Source organism: Podarcis erhardii (genome assembly GCF_964252035.2).
Source record: "Podarcis erhardii genome assembly, chromosome: 9".
Lineage (NCBI taxonomy): Eukaryota > Metazoa > Chordata > Lepidosauria > Squamata > Lacertidae > Podarcis > Podarcis erhardii.
In genome coordinates, this window is record NC_138512.1 from 56,404,559 (window position 1) to 56,426,822 (window position 22,264).

General features: G+C 39.3%; 1 protein-coding gene and 1 long non-coding RNA gene across 2 annotated transcripts in view; one reads left to right on the plus strand and one right to left on the minus strand.

The window, feature by feature from the left end:
- The window catches only part of COL25A1 (collagen type XXV alpha 1 chain), a 325,875-nt gene that overhangs the window by 213,029 nt on the left and 90,582 nt on the right, over nt 1-22,264 (plus strand). The window contains exons 8-13 of the mRNA XM_081876942.1: nt 3,943-4,014; nt 5,473-5,580; nt 7,460-7,495; nt 11,125-11,151; nt 13,016-13,060; nt 22,004-22,048. Coding sequence (XP_081733068.1) covers nt 3,943-4,014; nt 5,473-5,580; nt 7,460-7,495; nt 11,125-11,151; nt 13,016-13,060; nt 22,004-22,048 — 333 coding nt within the window. The remainder of the gene's footprint in view (nt 1-3,942; nt 4,015-5,472; nt 5,581-7,459; nt 7,496-11,124; nt 11,152-13,015; nt 13,061-22,003; nt 22,049-22,264) is intronic.
- The window catches only part of LOC309350414, a 691,638-nt gene that overhangs the window by 153,287 nt on the left and 516,087 nt on the right, over nt 1-22,264 (minus strand). The window lies entirely within an intron of this gene.

Consider the following 22,264-nt stretch of genomic DNA (forward strand, 5'->3'; position numbering starts at 1 on the left):
CCGCTTTTAAAACCGATATTATATATTATATATATGTCTAATTTCTTTGGACTTAGTTTCTGTTTTTATTCAGTAAGAGTTGAAGCTGTAACATGCAGAAAAAGGCTAATGAATCACAGGCATTCTGGTTATCATAAGAAAAAAAAGAGGTGCATATATCTAGACAACAAGGGCTGGGAATCTCAGGCTCTGGTTCTGGATGTGGCCTCAGCCTTCCCTATCCAGCTCCTCTCCAGGCCACACTGCTCCCCATCCCTTCATCACACCTTCATCCTTTTCTTTTTCTTAGTGGGAATGCCTTTGTTAGTTGCCAATGCCTTTTGAGTAGCTGGATAGAAAAACATGTGCATTCGGTATGTACCGTATTTTTCGCTCTATAACACGCACCTGACCATAACACGCACATAGTTTTTAGAGGAGGAAAACAAGAAAAAAATATTCTAAACGAAACAGTGGATGTATGATTTTTGTGGTTCATGCTGTGGCCACAGACATGTGATCTGACAGTGAGTTTGATGTAGCCCAATGCAAAAATCCTGAGGATCCATGTGGATCCATGCTTTGTAACCATGCTTTTGCACCACTGCGGCCCCAGGCAACAGTGGGTGCGTGATTTTTTTGGTGCAAGTTGTAGCCATGGACATGCTATGTGATCTGATGGTGAATTTGGGGTGACCCAGTGCCAAAATCCTGAGGATCTATGTGGATCTGTGCTTTGTAACCACGTTTTAAGTGGGGAGGGAAGGAAAAGCACTCAAGGGACAAGGAGCACGCGTGGGGTGTGTGGAGAAGGGTGCTGCTAATAATGCAGAAGAGGGGTTTAAGGGGAGAAGGAACATGCCTGGGGTGGGTGGAGAAGGATGCTGCTAATAATGCAGAAGAAGGGTTTAAGGGGAGAAGGCTCCTCTCCTCTCCCACTTTGCTCCTTTAAAGCAAGCAGGCTCTGCTTTTCTCCCTCCTCCCCGTTCATCCCCGGCTTAGTGAGCTGAAAAACTTTGCTGCTATTTAGCGAGCTGAGTGGGGAGGAGAGAGGGACAGAGAGCCTGCTTGCTTTAAAGGAACCAACCAGACAGGAGCTGCTTACACTCGTGTAAGCAGCTCCTCTCCTCTCCCGCTTTGCTCCTTTAAAGAAGCAGTCTCTCTGTACCTCTCTCCTCCCCACTCAGCGGCTCTTCTCCTGCTTTGCTGTTTCAAAGCGAGCCACGGAGGAGGGAAGGAAGGGGAACCATGGATCCTCTGCTCACGACTGCAGCAGATCCCCCCCACCATCCGTGGGCATTCCCACCATAACACGCACAGACATTTCCCCTTACTTTCCAGGAGGGAAAAAGTGAGTGTTATGGTGCAAAAAATACGGTATATGTTGAAACCTTCGATACGAGTGTTTCTGCAATGCAGCTCCTGTACAATGTTAAGAGTCACATCCATTACTCTGAGCACTTTTGTCTCTGGTCTAGCCTACTACAGTGGTACCTCAGTTCTCAAATATAATCCATTCCGGAAGACCGTTCGACTTCCGAAACGTTCAAAAACTGAGGCGCAAAGGCCTGGCTGCAAGTTCAATGGAGAAAATAGAAAAACACGCAGTGGAAGCCATTCGACTTCCAAGGCGTGTTCAAAAACAAAAGCATTTACTTCCGTGTTTTCAGCATTCGAAAATCGAAATGTTCAGCTTCTGAGACGCTTGAAAACCGAGGTACCACTATACCAGCATGTGGGTTCTGGAAGGTTCCTTTTAAGGATCTGTGGCTCTTTTGCCAATTCAGTTCCACACCCCTGTTCTTCAACACATATACTGAGCAGTAAAATTAATGAAAACTCCATCTAGTTTGCTGTTTCTGTAAGCAGGATTTCTTCTCCTCTGCTTATCTGAATTTGGAGGGGGGCGTTATTTTATGCAAATGATATGTATTCAAAACTTATGGGGGCCACAAGAGTGTTTTTTTAAAGAAGTAACCAAACCAAAATACTTGCCTTGATTTTTTTTTAAAAGAAATCCTCTCTCATTCCTTAGAATTAGGTGACGAATCGCTGAACCAAAATTAATGGAAATATGTAAGAGCAAACTGATAGGAAAGGCCTTTGCTTTAACAAAATTATTTTAAAACACTCCAAAGAAGAGGTGGCTCTTCCCGATTCCCTTAAGTAGCACTTTATGAGGAAAAAATAGGTGTTGGTAATGACTTACACTAAGAGTAAAAAGCAAAGGAAAAAGCAGAATCCTGTGGCAAATCAGAAGTAATCTCAGGGGCTCTTTGTGTAACATTCTGCCCTGAAGATTATCGGAGGACATTTTTCACCTATATTGCAAAGGTTGCTGGCCTCTAATGCACCCCTCCTTCTCAATCATCCAGTGTGGTACTCGAGAGGTACAAGAAGCTGGGTGCTCTTGTCACACCTGACAGCCTTTTCTGATTGTGTAAATGGTGTTAAAATATAGCAGTGAGCCAGTCAATGGGAAATGGAAGAGTTGAACTTCATCATGTACATGAAATACAGCTCTATACGTACCAAATGTTGATCTCAATTGTTTTTTTAACACTCTGGATCTAGCATTAGTCCAATGTCCAGTGTATTAATGTCTATAAATACTGTCAGTTCATGTGCTTTGTGTTGCATGGTAAAGAGAGGATTTTAAAATGAAGTTAGAAAGATCTGTTGTTTCAGAGATTGTTGCCTACACGGCTCCTGTGGCCTTAGCTTAACATATGCTAAAAAAAGAGGTGTCTTTCCCTCCTGCTAATGTACTAAAAACTAATAAATATTCACAATTGTGACCTGTTTTTCTTTTTAATAAAAAATTAAACATTTATAATTCTGAGTGGCCTTAAACTTTCTTGGACCCCTCAATAGAAAACAGAATTTCTAACAGGCAACAAAAATAACGATAGAGATAAGAACCTATTAAATGTCATGTCTGTTATTAAGTTGTTGTCCTGTGTGACGTTTTGTGTCGTGTTATTTTGGTACCATGTGTGTGTTCCTAGGGTCTGCCAGGCTTTCCCACAGTTGCTGCTCTTCACAGTAATCAGATCCTGACTGTCAAGGTTTGTGGCTGACCTGTACCAGCTAGCCAGTCTTTCTGTATCAGCATAGAAGTGTCATGAATGCTTAGTTTGTTTTTGGAAGCTGGCTAGCCCACCCTACATATCGTAATTGTCATCACACGTGCTGCTTCAGTGCTGTTGTGCTATCCAGGTATCAGTGGAACTACCTGACGTATGAGAGACCACAAGGCTAAGATTACGTATGCTGGTATCTCTGCCAGCTTCCAGCCGTGTGTGTTCTTAATGAGAATTTTCTTAGCAGGAACTGTATTGCAACTCGGCTTGTAAAGGGCACCCAAGGATGCACAATGCCTCAAATGAATCTACATCAAAACACTAAGAGTAATAATGCAGTTTATTATGCATTCATGGCTTCACACTTGAGCACATGTTTTCCATTTTTTCAAGTATTAAGCAGAAATGATTTAAGCTATCTATGGACCAGCAGACTCAGTATGTCATTTTAATGGCACCATTCTTCATGGCACAATATGCTGTTTGGAAAGTCTGACTAAATGCTGAACTGGTGCTTTGTCTCTGGGAATCTTTGCTTGTGAAGCATAATAAAGGTGTTCAGTGTAGTTCTAAATCTTGGCCAAAAAAAGAATAAAACCCATAGTTGCAAGAGAAGTTTAAGAGTAAGCTTGACTTGCATTACCTTTGCATTCATTAGGTGACAATGTAATGAATAGACTATTTCTCTTTAGATTAGTGCTGCAATTCTTTTAAAAGAAAGCATAGATTCCTTTACCAGACACAAGCACCAGTTGATTATTATATTTGCTATTGCAAGTCTAATGTGTATATTTCTATTTCTTTCTTGGGGCCTTCTGATGTCTATTCTCCAATTCTTTCACCTCTGAACTTCAACCTTTGACCTCACCTGCCTGATCAGATGGTGTTTCCTAAAATCAATCATGGGTTTCTCTCTGCTGATCAGCAGCTCATTAAACGCCGCCTCATTAAGGTAGTGCTTAATCTCTCTCTGCACCTTTTGCCATGCTTTTGCTTGCAGCTGATTGCTGAATTGTAAATATTGCTGAACCACATAGTTCATAATGAAATGGAATTTATTTATTTATTTATTTATTTGCAAAGGGCTAGAAGACACTGTATGGAGCTTTGCCGTAAACCACAAAATTAATTTTGCCAACTATTTTCTGTTAGCTTTTTACTGGAAACTGGACAGAACTTAGTATTTTTGAAGAGGAATCATTGCGATTTAACGGTTCGTTGCCCAAACTAGATTAAATTATTCCAATGTGGATATATTGAAGCTGTAAATGTTGTTTCTCAATTGTCGCTATAAAATGGCTGCTAAAGAGAGATTAAATATTATTGCTGTTTGATTTATAGCATGAAAAGTACTGTACAGCTTTTCAACAAGGCAGTTATATTTCAGAGCCTGCTTAGAGCTCAGTCAGTGTCGCTTGCTGGGTCTCATGAACCAGTTTTGTAAGCTGCCCATAAAAGTTTTACGGCCTCCACACAGGTCTAATCACTCAGTCTTTAAAATGAACATGCCGGCCAAGTAAACATTTGCCCCTTTGCAGAAATCATGGGCGTAGCCAAGGGAGGGCAGGGAGGGCCAGCTGCCCCCCCATAAATAAAAATAAATAAAAATACATAGCAAACTGAGGTTCTGCCTCCCTGCCCCCCTAACAAAAGTCCTGGCTACTCCCATGGCAGAAATGTATCAGTAGAATTTTGCAAGTTTGTGTTAAACATACCTGCATAGTGTCCTAATGCAGAAAACAAACTTCACAAACTGAAATCATCCTAATGTAGGTAGTCAGTGTACAATCCCCTAGACCTGCATGTGTAATGAGGCACTATGCACATGGTTATAGGCTGCACTAGTGTGCTTTTTAGGGCTAGGAGTGTGGATTTGATTCTGTCTTTGTATCCAGAACCTTAGGTGAAAGTCCCATTTCAGACGGCTGACACTAGCATCTTTCAAAGCATATTCAACAGCAGCCTCACATAGAGTACATTGCAGTAATCCAAGCAGGAAGCTTGTGAAAACACCGATAACTGAGGCCAAATCCTTGTCTGAGAGGATCAGCCACAGCCAGTTTACTAGCATATGTTGGCTATGGTCCTAGTCTCTGCTGCCACCTGAGAATCCATCGGTAGTGCCAATAAGTTCTTTGAGGCTGAGAGGTTGGAGTCCAGTCGCCTTTCCTCCACACACAGGTGCTGTGCTGTCAAATATGACAGCACCAACCATTTTGATGGTTCTGCACACAGCTGGATCGAGATCTTTGTTTAACATATGCTTTGAGCTCTTTTGCCCCTTCACGAACTCTTCCCTTGAATATCGCCTCTCTATCTCTCTCTCTTACTGTGTTTTGTGCAATTGAGAGCTTATCTGCTAAGATTCGAAAGCTGTCTACTAATGCTGATTTTACTGACTGGTGTTCAGGGTGACCAAGGACAAGCTGGACCCCCGGGGCCTCCAGGGCCTCCTGGACCAAGGGGTCCTCCTGGAGATACTGGCAAAGATGGCCCTCGCGGAATGCCTGGCTTACCGGTGAGTCAGCCATCCGTGTGTGTTAATATCATAGACGTAGAAAGGCTTCTTATAGCTGAGAAGTATTCATTATCCATGTTTTGTGAGTGGAATTACAGGTGCACATTGGGAATGTGTGATGCTACTTGCAGATACAGTGTGACTAGGCACTGTAATATACCGGTAATAATAATAATAGTGGTGATGGTGTTTAATTGTTTTTTTAATTATTGTTTTGTCAATGTTTTTAGCAATCTTGTTTTTTCCCCTGCAAGTCACCTAGAGTTCCATCAGAGGAAAAGGCAGGTATAAGTAATAACGTAAGAAATAATACTCAGATGCCCTGGTCTTCTATCTTCAATACAGATTGATCTTTCCAAATAATTTTAGATAGCTGGCTGGCATTCACTTTATAGAACTGCTATGTGGCTGTATTGCACTCATAGCAAAAGCATTTCTGCACAACCTTCATTCTGAATAACCTTTAAAAAGCAAAGGCATTGCATTTGATTTTATAGCTGCTTCTTCAGTGATAGTTAACATTAAGAGAAGATAAACAAATAGTCTTTAATTATTAATGTATGGGTGTTTGATTTCTTATTGAGTAAGAAATCATTTTTTTTTACTTTTAGACCAGGGTGACTAATATGTGGCCTTCCAGATTTTGTTGGACTCTCAACTCCCATCAATGATGATAGTTGTAGTTTAGCACCACCTGGGAAGCAGCCCCTCAATTAAGCATTTATACTTTGTTCTTATGTCACCTGACTCATTTTCAAAACATTGACAGATTTGTCTTCCAGAGGACGATGACTATTGACTGAAATCATAGCTCCTTATAAGCCCTGGCCTGATACATACTTGATCAACTCTTTGATCTGATTCAATGTCTAAAATTAGAACTTGCCCTATAACACTTAAAAATATTGTTACATGCCACCCAGCTAATTAAAGAGCATATCCTCTTAGAACACTGCCAGATCTGTGGCACATAGAATCTGTTCACATTTCTGTGAACACCAGCAGCCAGGAAATTCTGGTAAGCAAGGCATAGCAGGTGCTCTCCAAATGGTCACAAATTCGTCAATAGATATTTCACTGCAATATAACAAAGAGACAGTTGGCATTAAAAGAACATAGGAAGAGCCCTGCTTCATGCAATTGCCAATTCAGTACTTTATGGAAGCCCCAAAGCAGGCACAGAGATGGTTTTATACAAACCATTTTGCAGTGTGATGATTAAGCAGTGTATAAATCCTGGTTTTTTTAAAAAAAAAATAAGAACAGACCCTGTTGTTGGTCCGCAGCATCTGATGCTCAGTGGCCTCTGAACATGGAGGGTAGAAATTAGTGTTGTGGTTGTTTCATCAGGCCAAGCATTACAGCTTGCCAGACAGAAAAATGTTCCTGTTCCCACCCTCCATGCACCATTCTGGAGGTTCTCCCAACCCAGTTTTGGGGGGCATGTGGCGGGAGAAGAAAGCCCAGGTGCACAGGAGGAAGTTCTTGTGCAGGGCTTCCACTGAGAGGACTGGTTTGATGAATCCCATCCAGAATCTCCATATAGCTTTCATCACTAATGGCCATTGATAGACATATCCTCCATAACTTTGTCTATTCCAATCTCCTTTTAAAAGCCATCTAGACTTTTCAGATGCAGGATCTACTTTTAACCCAAGCATGTACTTGAGGACACATTCCTTAGTCTTTTACCATATATTTGCATGGTTGTAGTGCTCCTGTTACGGCCCACCTTGGATCAAGCGGTGATCCTGACCCACCAGTTTAAGACCAGTGATCTAGACTACTTGCCATCTCGTAGCAGTTAACTCTATGATTTATTAAAGCACAAACTGAATGTAAACAATGGCACTGATGTTGATAACATTTTGTGTTTAAGGGAGAGCCAGGAAAGCCAGGTGAACAAGGCTTGTTGGTAAGTCCTCATTTCTTTAACTGATAAGAACAACCTGCAAGAAGTCTTATAGTTTCCTTTCTCTAATCATTTCCTTTCCATGCAAGGTATATGGTATGCCACTTGTGAGGCCAATGGGAGTTGCAAAGTAAATCATCAGGCAAAGTCAAGAAAGAGCTGGCAGAGATCTCTATACACAAGTTTCCACAAACATAAGAAAAAGTTGGAACCTGTAGATTTTTTGTTTTCTTTTGGAAAGGGTACATCTTATAGCATTAACATTGTTAGAAAAACTAATCCCAAATTATATTCTCTTCAAAATCTTAATGCTATTCACAAGGCCCTAATCATTAAAGAGTTCTCTCTTGTATTTAGATAGGCCTGGAAGAAAACATAGCAGCTGATAGCAATTCTGAATATCAGTGGAGATCTTCAAATTGTCACATATCAGGTATTTCACTGTATTATTACAAAGAGACACCTGATATTTAAGAAGATGAGAAGAACCCTTCTGAGTGTAACTATCTACCTGGAAGAACCATCCTGCTTCTTACAATGGCCAACTTGGGCTTGAAATAGTGACCAAGCAATAGCTGGGTTTCTAATTATGACTGTCATTTCTTATAGACATTTCAGGTTGGGAAAACCATGGTAAAATACTGCATCAAAACCAACCCAAAGCTACAGTGAAACACTAGCTCTGCTTTCTGCCTAACCAGGGGCCCATGCGCTTTGCTTAAGAAGCTTTATGTTTTCAGAAATGAGGAGCAGCTATTGGTTCTTTATCTCAGAATTTTAGATGTGCAACATGATACCTGGAATACGTAGCAGAGACTTTATTCAGCCTGCAATATCCATATTGGGCCTGGGTCTACCTTATGGCTACAAAATCCAATATAGTTTTTGTACTCCCACCCCCAACACCCTGCTTTTTGCCTGATTTTGCCTGATGAAGAGTTCTGCAGTACTCAAAAGCTTGCCAGTGTTAATTTTTGTGATATTTTGATGGAGTCAAATGAAGTGGGTTTTGGAGGGGTTTTTTCCTTATTGACCAACACAGCTGCTTTTAAAATCTGTCTATCTATCTATCTATCTATCTATCTATCTATCTATCTATCTATCTACAACAACATATCCTGACAGACCTCCCGGTCTTGTTTTTACTTAAATGTTCATGGTTCAAAACTGCAGGTTATTCATATTCACTCTGCTATTTAGCTATCCATTTATCTCCTTTGGTATATAAATAGCTATAATTCCATTGTTCTCTCTGGGAGCTTACTGAAAGGTGGGGCAGGGGAGAGAGAGAGAAAGGGAGAGTCATAAATAGATCATGAACAGGTCATCTGCAAAGGCTTTATAGCTTGGAGGGCCAAGCCTCCCTTACTCCCAATGGCATGGGAGAAATCCCTCCAAGGAACAAGGCTGCTGTTTGGCTCAACTCAATGAGCTGAAAGTTCACAGGGTAAGGAGCACTTGTCAGTATGAATAAATTCTGAAGTGTATTTTTGTGGGAGGTTTTAATTACAATTGGCATATCCATGCACAAATGCTGGAGGCGGACACTTTGCTGGAAAAAAGTGATATAATGCGTGATTCATATAATACAAGAACTCAGCAATATTTGGAAGTACATGAGCATATGTACACAAGACCCTAGAGATGCTTTAAATTCCAGTGTAAAACTACTATCACTTATTAAAAGCCTTAACTTTAAAGAGCATATTTTGTTCCAGGCTCAAACATTATAATTATAATACATTACAATGATTGCTGTTTATTTATATCCAACCTTTTTCTCCAGAGAGCTCAAAGTTGTGTACATAGTTCTCCCCTTCCTTATTTAATCCCCAGAACAACTGCAAAGAGGCAGTAACTGGTTCACAATCACCCAGTAAGCTTCATGGGTGAGTGGGGATTTGAGCCCTGGTCTCCCAGGTCCTAGTCCGACACTCTAATCACTGTGACACTCTGTACTTATACATGATGCTTGCATATCATGTATAATACTGGTAAATTATTCCTAGTTTGGTAAAGCAGTAGAAAGTGCATGAGAAACCAGCAGTTCTATTCTGTGGTAGGAGAGGAGGGAGAGACAGCAGAGTGGTTGCCTTTAACAACCGCCTGGCCTTTTGCAGCTAGCTTATAATTAGAGTGACAAGGCTTAATGAAAGATGAAGGCCTAGTTATGCTAACCCCCTCCCTGCTTCAGATTAGTTCTTCTAGAGGTATGGCCTAAAACGAAGACAACGGCAGACTGTGACAAGCATCCTCTGCTCTGCCATGAGAGTGGAGTTTGGTCCACGTTGTGCTAGAGTGGTGTGACCTTGGCCAAGAATGGGAAACTTGCAGTCCACTAGATGTTGTTGGACTACAGTTCCCATCAACCATGACCATTGGGCCACAGTGACTGTAACTAATGACAGTTGAAATCCAACAACATCTGGAGATCCACAGGCTTAGTGGGTAATTTGCTTTGAGGGAATTGGTGAGGAGTGAAGGAAGACAGAAGTCTGCTAGTAGAACTTCCCTAATCCTTTTGTCAGGGTTTCAAAATATGGAACAAATTGTAGAAGTCAGTTAGGTTTTCTTGAAACTTGGATTTAAATCCCCAGCAAGTCAATTTATAGAATTTGTTGTTGTTGTTGTTGTTGTTGTTGTTGTTAACTACCACAACCCCCAAGTTCCTTACACAATGATGATTGTGGATGGAGAGTAAACATGTCTTCCAAAATCATTCATTACATGGGTAAATCGTGCATTGAATGCCTTTTTTCCATGCCTAATGTTATCATGCTAGTAAAATGTCTACTTTCCCCTCAGGTTTTAGTTCCTCATATTTATAGCTTAAATCTTGACAAGCTATTTTGTACTAGGGAAATATGTCCTTGACAAAATGTTGTCACGTTATCATCTGTCAAATATATAATAGGAGACTCAGCTATACAGCTGCAAATAAAAGGTTTCAGGTGTGTTTTAAGTGCAATATACAATGTGACACTGGATGGCAATGGTGAACCTTATGGAAAATTCAATGTATTTTTTAAAATGCTTTTTTAAAAAATGCATTTTCAGAACGGTTTTTATATGTATGTAGATTCCAACATGGAAAGTTGAAACTAGCTTTTACCAGGTATTAGGAATAGAAAATGCTGTTCAACAGTGGCAGATTTATTGGTATCAGAAGAGCCAGGTTGGGGTGGAATGTAGAAAGTTAACAAGGATGTAAGCAGGAGTTGGAATTTTGCAGTTTGTAAAGGGACCCCTGACCATTAAGTCCAGTCACGGACGACTCTGGGGTTGCGGTGCTCATCTCGCTTTATTGGCTGAGGGAGCCGGCGTACAGCTTCCGGGGTTGTGGGGATTTGAACTGCCAACCTTCTAATCTGCAAACCCTGGACTCAGGGGTTTAGACCACAGCGCCACCCGCAACCCTTTGCAGCTTGTAGTTAATGCTAAATAGAGGAGGAAAAAATCCCTTATACATTTCTAGTACAGAGTTTTGCATTTCCTTGATGTGAAAAACATTGGCTGATTTTGACCCAGCATAGGAAGATTTACACAATGGGGCATTTTAATTGGTCATTTAAAGCTAAATTGGCTACATTATTATGCTAATTGAATTACTGTTGTTGTTTTTTGCTTTTCAGGGGCCTCCGGGGCCTCCAGGACAAAAGGTATAGTATAAATGATGCTGTGAAAGTGATTATACTTCCTACTGCCAAATTTCATGCTGTCAGAATGAAGGGCATTAGCTACTGTATCCCACACTGAAGCAGTTAGTTTAGTCTGTGTCAAGCTCTGTTTTCCCAAAATACATAGCATGAGATTCCCAATCCTCCGCCCCTCTATATGGGAAGGAGCTTGAGCAAAGCAAGACTTGTTTTTGATCCATCTGCTGAACTTCCATGTTACAGAAGTTACTACAGTTTTCTTCTTCAACGCTGGTAAACTGATGAAACCAAACTTAAAACATTGTGGGATATACAGCTAGAGTTTCAAATGAGAGGCATTGTGCTATTCAAATAGATCACTGCCATATGACACACACACACCTCGAAAAAATTCCAAACGAAACAAAGGATTCTAGGTGTCGCTGATAAATGGTGCTTGGTGGCTGGCCAGTGTCTTCCTATTTCTATAGTAACCTGAGAGCTTACTTCCTGTGAATGCTTCCGATATTACATACACTCATCAGGGTTTACGGCTAAAGTTTGATAGAGTGAACCTGCGATTTATGGACTGCAGCATTAAACCAATACTAAATATATCAAGACTAAAAACAGTTTAAATGGGTTTTTGCATTTAACCCAGCTCCCCCCTCCCAAATCAGCTCATGGCAAATTGTTTTAAAAGCTATCTTTAAAAGTTAATGTATTATAGTAGGTGTTTCATAAAACTAAAATGTTTAGGAAGAAGCTGAAGAAAGCTGAAAAGAAAAATTAGTAGCATTGCACGTGGGGAAAACCATGAATCTTCTGTTTCAAAGTCGCAGACATAATTTCCTTTTCTAACATCACCATCCTTACAAAATCAAGTAACACATTGCTAGTATGATACTAGTAAGTAGGGTTGCAATGAACATGGAGTGGTTAGCAGTAACGGCAGGCATTAAAGCTGCTCTAATCTGCTTATCACCACTTTAGAGTTACGGCAAGAGACGCGGGAGATCTATAGCTACAGATCCCATTTTGAAAACATCCCCCCACATTCTATATTCCTGAAAAGAAACTAGAAGACAAACAAATACTATATGAGTATCCAATATTTTGGCATTTACCCCCTCACTATAGTATGTCTTCTATTGTTAAATTTCAGTAATGCTCTGTAATGGCCATTGCATTCATTGTTGACATTCCCAGCCTTTTTTCATGTGACAGTAGCCCTAAGGATATGCTGCCAAATCTGTTAGAATATCTTCAAGGTTAGGGGCAACTTCATTCCAACACGGAAAGGTTGAAATCCAACCTAGTGCTTCTGATTCACATCTGCTAGAAGCCTATGATCACTGGCAATTCTTGCTGCCTCTCCTTTTTGTTATGTTGTTACATGGACAATATTGGAAAGTATTGTTTATTTCTATAACCTTCTTCACAAATAAGGCTTAGGTATAGGGTACAGAAATGTTTATCCTGCATTGGACCAGCTACATCAGTTCTTCCAATAACTAAGTTGGATCTTTAAGAAAGTTAAGTACCCAAATGAGCTTAAGAAGTTAGTAACCAATAAATGTACCTTAATTTTATTAAATCTCCATTGGATAATCCTAGCAGCAGCACCTTTATCCTACGGTCTTGATTCTTATCATTTTATTACCTCACAAATACCTTCCACTAGAGGTAAGTCTGTAGTAAGAGTAAGTCTGTAGTAAGAGTAATGTCCAAGTTTACAGAACAAGGCCACTGAAAGTTCAGTGGGTTAATTAAACTCTTCAGTTATAATAACATATGGAACTAAAGCACTGCATTTACAATGAGGTATCTCACGAGGAATGTGATATATATATATATATATTTAATCCATATATTTGCTTCTCTTCAGGGTTCCTTTGGTGCACCTGGTATCCCTGGGATGGATGGACAACAGGTGAGTCCCACACAGTTTTCTACCCTTGTTTTTTGTTTGTAGTAGCAAAAATATTATTTTTGCAAATCCAGTTAATCAGGGCATGCATTTTTCTAATTAAAATAGAAAAAAGCAAGTGACCAATAAAGTAAATAATAAATTAAGTCATGGGCCCAGTGAATTTATTGGATAGGAAATGCACATTGTAAACATTGTGGCAAACCACCCCTACACAATCAACAATGCATAACAAAAATGGCTGCAATCCAACACATTGTTTCCATGCATACGAATCTAACTGAAATGAATGGGGCTTAAGAAGTGAATTGGCACTGTGGGATTTTTGCCTTTTTTGATGACAGAGAGATTACAGAGGAATCTATCGAGATAAGAAGCATATGAAGAAAATAAAAATTCATCCTGGAAAGAAGGGGGAAACGCAAATGAATGCATTTGGCAATACGTAAGCTAGAGATGATCTAAAATAAAGCTAAATGGGAAAAGAAGTAGTCGTGGCTTAGATTGCCCATAACATGTGTTCAGTAGTTCAAATCTTTCAGTTCCGTCACCAAATTGGGTCACAGTTCACCGTGACTGGGAGCCTGAATTCAGTCTCTTACTAAAACTGCAGGGGGGTTTTCACATCAGCACTATAGACTGTTGGCAAAGCTGGTTATGTATAATGTCTGGCCTGACACTTGAAAAATACTGTGCATCTATTGTTCTCATAAACATTAACTTTTATATCAAACTCATTTTAAAAATTATGTGACAGCCACAATGTAATGGAGTTATTGCATTTATACAAGAGCAAGTCATTGCACACAACAGTACGAGTACATAAAATTTGGTGCCCAAACTGTAACAGTAACCACATTGTTTGTATGTGATTTGTAGTGTTAGAATTTACAATTAACGGTGTGTGGCTCTTGGCTAATAAGGAGTAAATATTTTAATGACTTGTAATTTAGGTATTAACAAATAATAAGCCTCTTACTGCTAGACTATTGGAGACAGTAGGACTTTTAGAAAGCATTGTGCTTATCAAATTAGAGGGAGAAACTTTCCTATAGCTTATGAACAAATGTCTGTTTGTATTTACATTTTCAGCCATGGGTGCTGATGAAAATTGCCTTCCTTTCCAGGATTCAGTGGCTAAAACAGCATGTCTTAGGGATTTTAACCCTGCAATTGCTATAAACTTGAAACTCAGTCATGGTAACTCATACATATCATGGTGGCAGAGGTCCACCCAGTGCATGGGTCCAGAAATTGCAGAAAGGGTAGGAATGGGATGGCACATTTTCCGTGATATTCCTGTGTTGAATGCCTCAGTGCTGAGCCTGAGGCTGCTACAGGATAACAAACTAAATAATAATAATAATAATAATAATAATAATAATAATAAATTTTATTTATATCCCGCCCTCCCCAGCCGAAGCCGGGCTCAGGGCGGCTAACAACAATAAAACAGTACAAAAGTACAGCACATTTTGCAAAGTCTCTCAGCCTGATCTGAAAACTCACATAGTATTTCCATCAAGGCCTAGGTGACCCATCTGAACTGCAGTCCAAGTGGTTTATCACTTGGATAGCAACAAGGGATGGAGGAATTGGTCAATTTAACTGTGTCTCAGTTTCTCATTTTTCCAATCTTAAATTCTGCTCTCAACATTTCCACATCATTTTGCATTTAAAAAAACAGTTCTCATAAAAATTAACCAGAATTTTATTGTGGTTTTCACAAATATACACATTTTGCCTAAAGTACAGTATGTTATTTTCCCTAAATATATGCATATGTACACAGTTTACCCTAGTTTATGTATTTTTTTTTAACATATTTGCTTGGCTGGAGAACTTCCTTGCAAATTCGGAAAACTGCAAGTTTCAAAGGATGGATTTGTTTCCGTTTGTGGATTGTTTTGAGAAGTGCAAACTTAGTATGTTTGCGTTTAAATGTGAACTGAATCAAATTGCTTTCCTATCCATCCTTAGCAGTGACAGAGTCATAATAATTTTGGGATTTTTTTTACAAGCTTGACAGCTCCTAATAAAATGCGTGCTCCTTCCTTTAGCAGCATTTTTTCTAAGGCCAGCTTCCTATTTAAGAACAAAACAAAATCTGGCTAGTCTCAAAGTGCTGAACATAGTATTCCATATGCTTATATACATTTCTACAGTACTATTTTTCTAGAAAAAGGAGTGCCAGAACTCACCATGAACACCTCCCTCGTTCTCTTAGAATGGCAATGGCGCCCACCTGAGAGGTGCCAGATCTGAGTACCAGCAAGTTCTAGCTGAAGAATGCATTTTTTATCTTCCCCTTTCAATGGCTGAAAAAAAACCTTTGACTTTATCCTCTTTGACTATATACATATTACAATTTAAATCAACTAAGTCACAAACCATCTACATATTTTGTGGTAATGAATTTCATAAGTTAACTTTGGTCATCATTATAGCAATTAAAGGGAGTAGGGATGTTTAACAGTCCAGTTCCATAAATTAATCTTCATTATACGCATCACATGAATCCAGATTTGCTTCACAGTCATCTTTAAATACAATCTTATTTGAGAAGCAGGAAGATCCTTTAACTTGGGAAATATACAGTGGTACCTCAGGTTACAGGTGCTTCAAGTTCTAGACGCTTCAGGTTACAGACTCTGCTAACCCAGAAATAGTACCTCGGGTTAAGAACTTTACCTCAGGATGAGAACAGAAATTGCGCGATGGCGGCAGCAAGAGGCCCCATCAGCTAAAGTGGTACGTCAGGTTAAGAACAGTTTCAGGTTAAGAACAGATCTCCGGAATGAATTAAGTTCTTAACATGAGGTACCACTGTATATGATTTCACAACCGTTAGAGTTGCTTCTGCAGGGCATGTTTAAATGTTGTGTAGCTCAGAAAAAAGAAGATATTATTAAGAGCATACAAACAGCTGCTGTTTTTGTGGCCTCATCTGTTTTCGCAGTTTGTGTTGTACATCACAGGTATGCGGGTTAGAATGGGAGGAGATTAGCATTACATCATTTTATGATAGGAGATCCTAGGATCCCTAAGGAGCTAAGGACCCACCAGACCAGTTCTCAAGAATATGTTTCTCCTGGAGCTCTGAAGACTCTCTGGTCACAAGGGGGACAGGCAAATCCCTGACACTGCAATGGAAGGTTATATTCCAGTTTTAATTACTATGTGCACAAAGGCATAGACCCAGGTCTGTCTTGGAACTGGAAATCAGAAAGCTTCCCATGCATTATAAGCAACCACCAGTGATCTGTTCAAATGCTGTGTAGATTAAAAACAAAGGATCAGGGCCATAACATATACTAACAGAGAAAAGTTAATAATGTGTTCACACAGGTGTTCTTTTTAAACATTAGCCTTCTGTATTTGGCAGCAGCCCAGCAGTTTTGCTGCCAGAAGGTTAATCCTTCAAATAGGATACAAAGCCAAGGTTCTGCCAGTTTTGTGAGATGCAGGGTATTGTTATGCAAGATGTGATGTCAAATGGAGCTGAGATAACTTTAGTGCCTGGTGTAATTCTCCCATTGTCCATTACAGACCTCGGCTGCTCCGCAGTCTCAGACTGGCCTTTTGAGGAATCAGTGTTTCCGCTTTCAAAACCAGACTGAACTGAATTGAAGCTGGCTGTGGGTTGCTTGCTAAAGTCTTTGGCTTCATCCTTACACGTTTGTGGCTTTTTACTAAAGGCCTATGATGCAAACAGAAGGCCTTAAGACTCACAGCTGAAAAGCTGTATTCCTTAAAGCTGTATTCCTCTAAAATTCTTATTCTGGAATAGTTCCATAGACTTTAGCAAGGAGATCTGTTTTCAGTGATCTGAGGACTATGGACATAATACTTTTTTCTCAACCAATACGTGGTCAGTAGCAAAGATAAACAGACTGCTACTTCTGTTTCCTTCTGCTTAAGCAGCATTCTCTGAGCAGTGATTTGGCTTCTGTCATAGCATCACTATCACAGTATCACTATGATAGGGGCATCACTAATTGTCACCTGAGTTGATGAAGCTCATTTGACATGGACATGAAACTGAGTCTTTAGTCTTATTTGCCCAGTCTTGTCGAATGCTCTTCCAGTAGAGATTCAACAGCTGCCCTCTCTATTGACCATTAAGGTTTCCTGAAAACTTTACTTTGTAACAGGTTTATGTAGAGCAGTAAGTTAAACATTTTCTGAATAGTGATTTGCTTTAGATTTTTTTAAAGTGGTTTATATTGTGTATATATTATTGTTGTAAACCACTTAGATATTTTTAAAACGAAATAGCAGCATACAGGTTTTTTAAAAAATAAATGCAGTCACTACCATGTCATTCTGGTGTTTGTAGCTGGAGTGCAGTTCTGAGCAACACTAAGTAGACAATTCTCACAGAACACAAATTCTCTTTTGTCCATTAGCTGTCATAGAAGAGGATCCAAAACACATTACTTCATCTAATTTTATTTTCTTTATATGCTGAGAACAGTGTGTGTGCCCATACATTTAGTTTTTTTAAACAGTGTGACTAAAGCCTTACTCACACAACAGTTCCACATTCAGTGAAAACATAGAGGGGATTTTGTCCATTGATCCAATTCCAAGTATTGCATATTTAGCTATTCTCTGGACACAGAAGCTATACCATGTTGCTCTCCAGATGTGTTGGACTACAGTACCCTTCAGACCCAGCCAGCAAGACAGTGGCTAGGGATGATGGGAGTTGTAGTCCAACATCTGGAGGCCACCAGGTTGACTGTATACCTCCCCGCATTTACAGCTAGTACTCTTTTAAGTTTCTTTCTGTGCTGTCAGTGATCTTGCAGGTTTCCAGACTGTACACAGGCAATGTTTACAGGTTTGGTTGAATGCACAGAGTCTTGGAGCATAGTCAGCGGGCACAATCCTGCTCCCCCCCTCCCCTCCATGCAGTCACTGGGCTGGATCCACACCATTGCACTTAGGTCTTATTGAAACCAATGTGAAAGGTTCCATTGGTTTCAATGGGACCTGAACAGCAACTAATTAACTTCATCTGGATCCAACCCACTGAATGCAGAATTGTTAATGCAAACAGGATTTGAGCTTCCTTTGCCACAAACTGATAAGCCACCGAAGTATTTCCATTCTTTTTTAAAAGTGCCATTAGATTTATGTACTGTAGTGGCTCATACATACCATTGCCCTTTTTGATGTTTATTTCTTAGCGTTAGTACAGCAAAGAATAATTCTTCTTTACTATTATTATATTGGACACACTATTTCCTCTCCCCCTCCCTTTTCAAGAAGGCTTACCCCCCTTTTCCCCCCCTTTTCCTTTTAAGGAGCTGGATTTACGTGTGTATAAATCATGTTGCTTATACTGCAGTTTATTAAAAGGAGAAATGAAAGGGAAAGAAACATCGCTGCATATAGTTCACAAATTCTCAGACAGGTTTTGTGGGCCATCTGAGTATTGTTGAAAAGACTTCTCACTTACTTTCACTTGGTGAGTGGGCCAGGAGAGGTTTCTAACCTTAAGAGAAATAATTTAAAAGTTTCAGGCAGGTGGAAAGGAGAGATGAAAAGCAAGATGAAGAGGTAATTCAACACTGCTCTGAAATGAAGTCCAGGATGGGGCTAGCAGAGAACACGGCTAATGAACCACTTGCTTTGCTTATACAGAGAATGGTAAAACCAAGTTTGATTAGGTTGGGGTGATGTGGGGTGGCTTTTCTGTTTCCTCAGTCTTAAAATGAATTGCATTCCAGGGACTGGGGGAAAAACTGACAGAAAGATATAATCTATTGCTGTGGGGGAAAGGTTGTGTTTTTCATAGCAACTATGTAGAAGCTGCTTTTGGCAGTAGTTTGACCTCAATATTTTTTAAAAAAACTTTCCTAGATGGTGAATTGTATATGGAGGGGAAATAGCCTGAATCATATTAATATTTAAAGAATAGAAAAGGGCTATGTTTATTTGTAGCCTGCAACTCCCTTGAATTTAGAGATTCTCTACTCTCATTTTTTGAAGCAAGGTTTTCAGTCTTAAAGATTTAAACATGTTAAAAGCATGTTAGGAGCATGTGCCATAAGGCAAAGGGAATCAGAAAACTAGCAAATGAAAGAAGCCTAACTACAATTTATTAAAACTTAGTTACTGCCATGTTCATTTCACTTTAGCTGAATGGCTATTTCAAGATTTCCCACACTGGTTTTGCTGCTTAAGATTTAATAATTTAATAATAATTTTAATATACGTACAAAACTGACAGTTTTGTAACTTACATAGTATTAAAAATGTTGCTAATAACTAACATTCAACAAAGGAAAATGGAAACACTTGTTCTAAGTTAAAAGAGCACAGGTTTATCTTCTCCCTGTACAAGGTAAACAGTGAAATCCCTGGTGCTTTGCAATAGAGTATGAAATAATAATTTTGCAGTGGACCTTCCCTTGCAGTTTCTCTGTTTAGATATGCTGTGGTTTTTATTGGCACACGTCTCACACATCCCAAATACTAAAGCAGCCTTCCCCAACCTGCTGCTCTCCAGACGTTGTGGAATAAAACTCCTACAATCCCTGAACATTGGCCATGCTAGCTAGGGCTGATGGGAGTGGTAGTTGGGGAAGACTGTATTAAAATCTTTTGATGTCATCATTGTGGCAAACAAATCTTATGTATTTAATAAACTTATTAGACACTTGTCACCCAGAGGGTCCTCAAGCAACTTACAATGAAAAATATATACATAATATATACATAAATTCATTGTACTGTAAAAAGGGCAGAGGATCATATAGCACATTAGTTTTCCATACAGCATATAAAAAGGTAAAGGACCCCTGACAGTTAAGTCCAGTTGTGAACGACTCTGAGGTTGTGGTGCTCATCTCATTTTACTGGCCGAGGGAGCCGACGTTTGTCTACAGACAGTTTTTCCGGGTCATGTGGCTAGCATGACTAAGCCACTTCTGGTGAAACCATTGCAGTGCATGGAAATGCTGTTTACCTTCCTGCCAGAGTGGTACCTATTTATCTACTTGCACTCTGATCGGCAAGCCCAAGTAGAGGGGGTTGAATAAATGAATTCAATGTAGCCTCATGCTTCCTACGTTAATTTGGTGGGGCAAACTTTATGGAAGACCAGGAAAGACTTGCTACATCAGTTTGTTGGCGCTTTCATTTTACTTTATTAATGAAAACCCTCCCATTTTACTCTGTACCATATGAACAAAATAAAAGAAATGTCATGTGTCAGCAGCATTTGCATTCATGTTAAATGGTCAGTTAACACTAAAGGAGCACATGCTCCTACCAAGGGCTCATTTGCATGTTTTAAGAGTTCTGTGGGTCTGACCAAATATGCTCTTGGTCTGTATATATTTTTTGTGCCACAGAAGATGAATGTGTTGTCCATTCAGTTCTCCTTGGAAAGGTGATCTAAGGCTGCTGTTTTGTTCCTTCCTCAAGCTATAGCACATGAATTCTTAGAATTTAAAAGTATTAAACAACCACATAAGAAATAATGTGCCAGGGTTTTTGTGTATTTTTGGAGGGGGGAGCCTCAGTATTAAGTGGAATTCACTTTATCTGTAACATTAGTATTGCCATTGTCCATACTGGTTGGGTATTCAAAGACTATCTTAGTTCACAGCAATATAAAGTATCAGATTCAAAATCAAAATTATAAGCATCTTGCATTTTTAAAAAGTATATATATAAAAAAAATGGTGTTACATAATTACATCTGGAATAGTTCTTTAATTACTTTATCTTCCTGTCATATTTTATTTCAAAATTTTATATACCCCATTCCTTACATTTATGTGTCTCTTGGGGTACTCTCAAAACATTGTTTCAGATAATTACAAAAAACCTCCACAGGGTTTTGTACTAGAAACATGTTTTCAAGAAAATGAAGCTTTTAGCCAGATAATTTGCCTATACTTTCTAAGCTAGTAATTTACTCTTTTCCTTTTCTTTGTTAGTCTTAATGCTAAAACAGTCCATTGGGACTCATGTACTTGCAATAATACAGTGTTTGTAATATGCAGTAAAGAAGTTTCATCAATTTCTATAAAACTTTTAATGTTTCTCCTTGATATTTCATGCTGTAAAAATATGTTGTTGTAAAAAATAACCTATAAACGTGGCCAAACCTTTACCTTCTGTTCTAGTCACCCTCCTGTACTATTTAATCTGCATATACATTTCAACCATAGCTGTGCTGCTAATATTTAATAATGATGTTTCTCCCTAAAAACTTTAGGGACTTTTACAAAAGTCTGTATGTGAAAGTCTACTGGCATACACTTAGACTCCTCAAGATCTTCTTGTATAAAGTCTGTGCAACTGGGAACTATTTGTTGCTTTAGATCTATTCTTGTATCAAAAGTTACATACTGAAAGGATTCAGGTGCATTTGTGCATGCTTCTTGCATTCCTGCTGAATCAGTGCATTAGCAACCTGAAAAATTCATTTTGTGAACATGCTTTTGTAATTAATATATACACCAGGGATGGAGATCCTGTGGCCCTCCAGATGTTGCTTGACTCCAGCTCCCATCATCCCTGTCCATTGGCTGTTCCACCTGGGGCTGATTCAGCCACATCTGGAAGACCACTCCTGAAATACACAAACTGATTCAAGTTACCTTCACATCCATCATTTAAGCTTGGGCCCTTGATACTGCATTGTTCTATGGTGGTTTGCTTGATCCATTGCTGTTGCTAACTCCACATTGATAGTATAAGATCAGTTGGCTACAATACTGCCAATTTTGTTATAAACTATCCTACAAATCAGTTTGATAATTTCTACTTGTATTAGCTGCACTTCCACCAAGTGTTGGGGTGAGGTACAAATAAAAATAATTATATTATAATTTCAGCACCTAATCTTTTTGAGAAGTATCTGTCACTGATCCATGGATTCTGCCAATAGTTCAGTAACATTTTTCCTTCATGTCATTTTAGGGTGCACCTGGTATAATGGGAGAAAGAGGAGTTCCTGGGCTTAAGGTTAGTAGAGAAAACTCTTCTTGTTCTTCCTCATTTGTGTGTATACTTCATTGTTCTTATTTCATTTATAATTATGAACAATGTAGTGAATAGGTTGGGACTTAACAACTTACAAAGTTTTACCCACTGAGCTTCATGATGTAGCAGGAACCTGAATCATAACCTCCAACACCCATACTTAGCACTTTTTTTTTCTTTTTTTTTTTACGTTGGCTT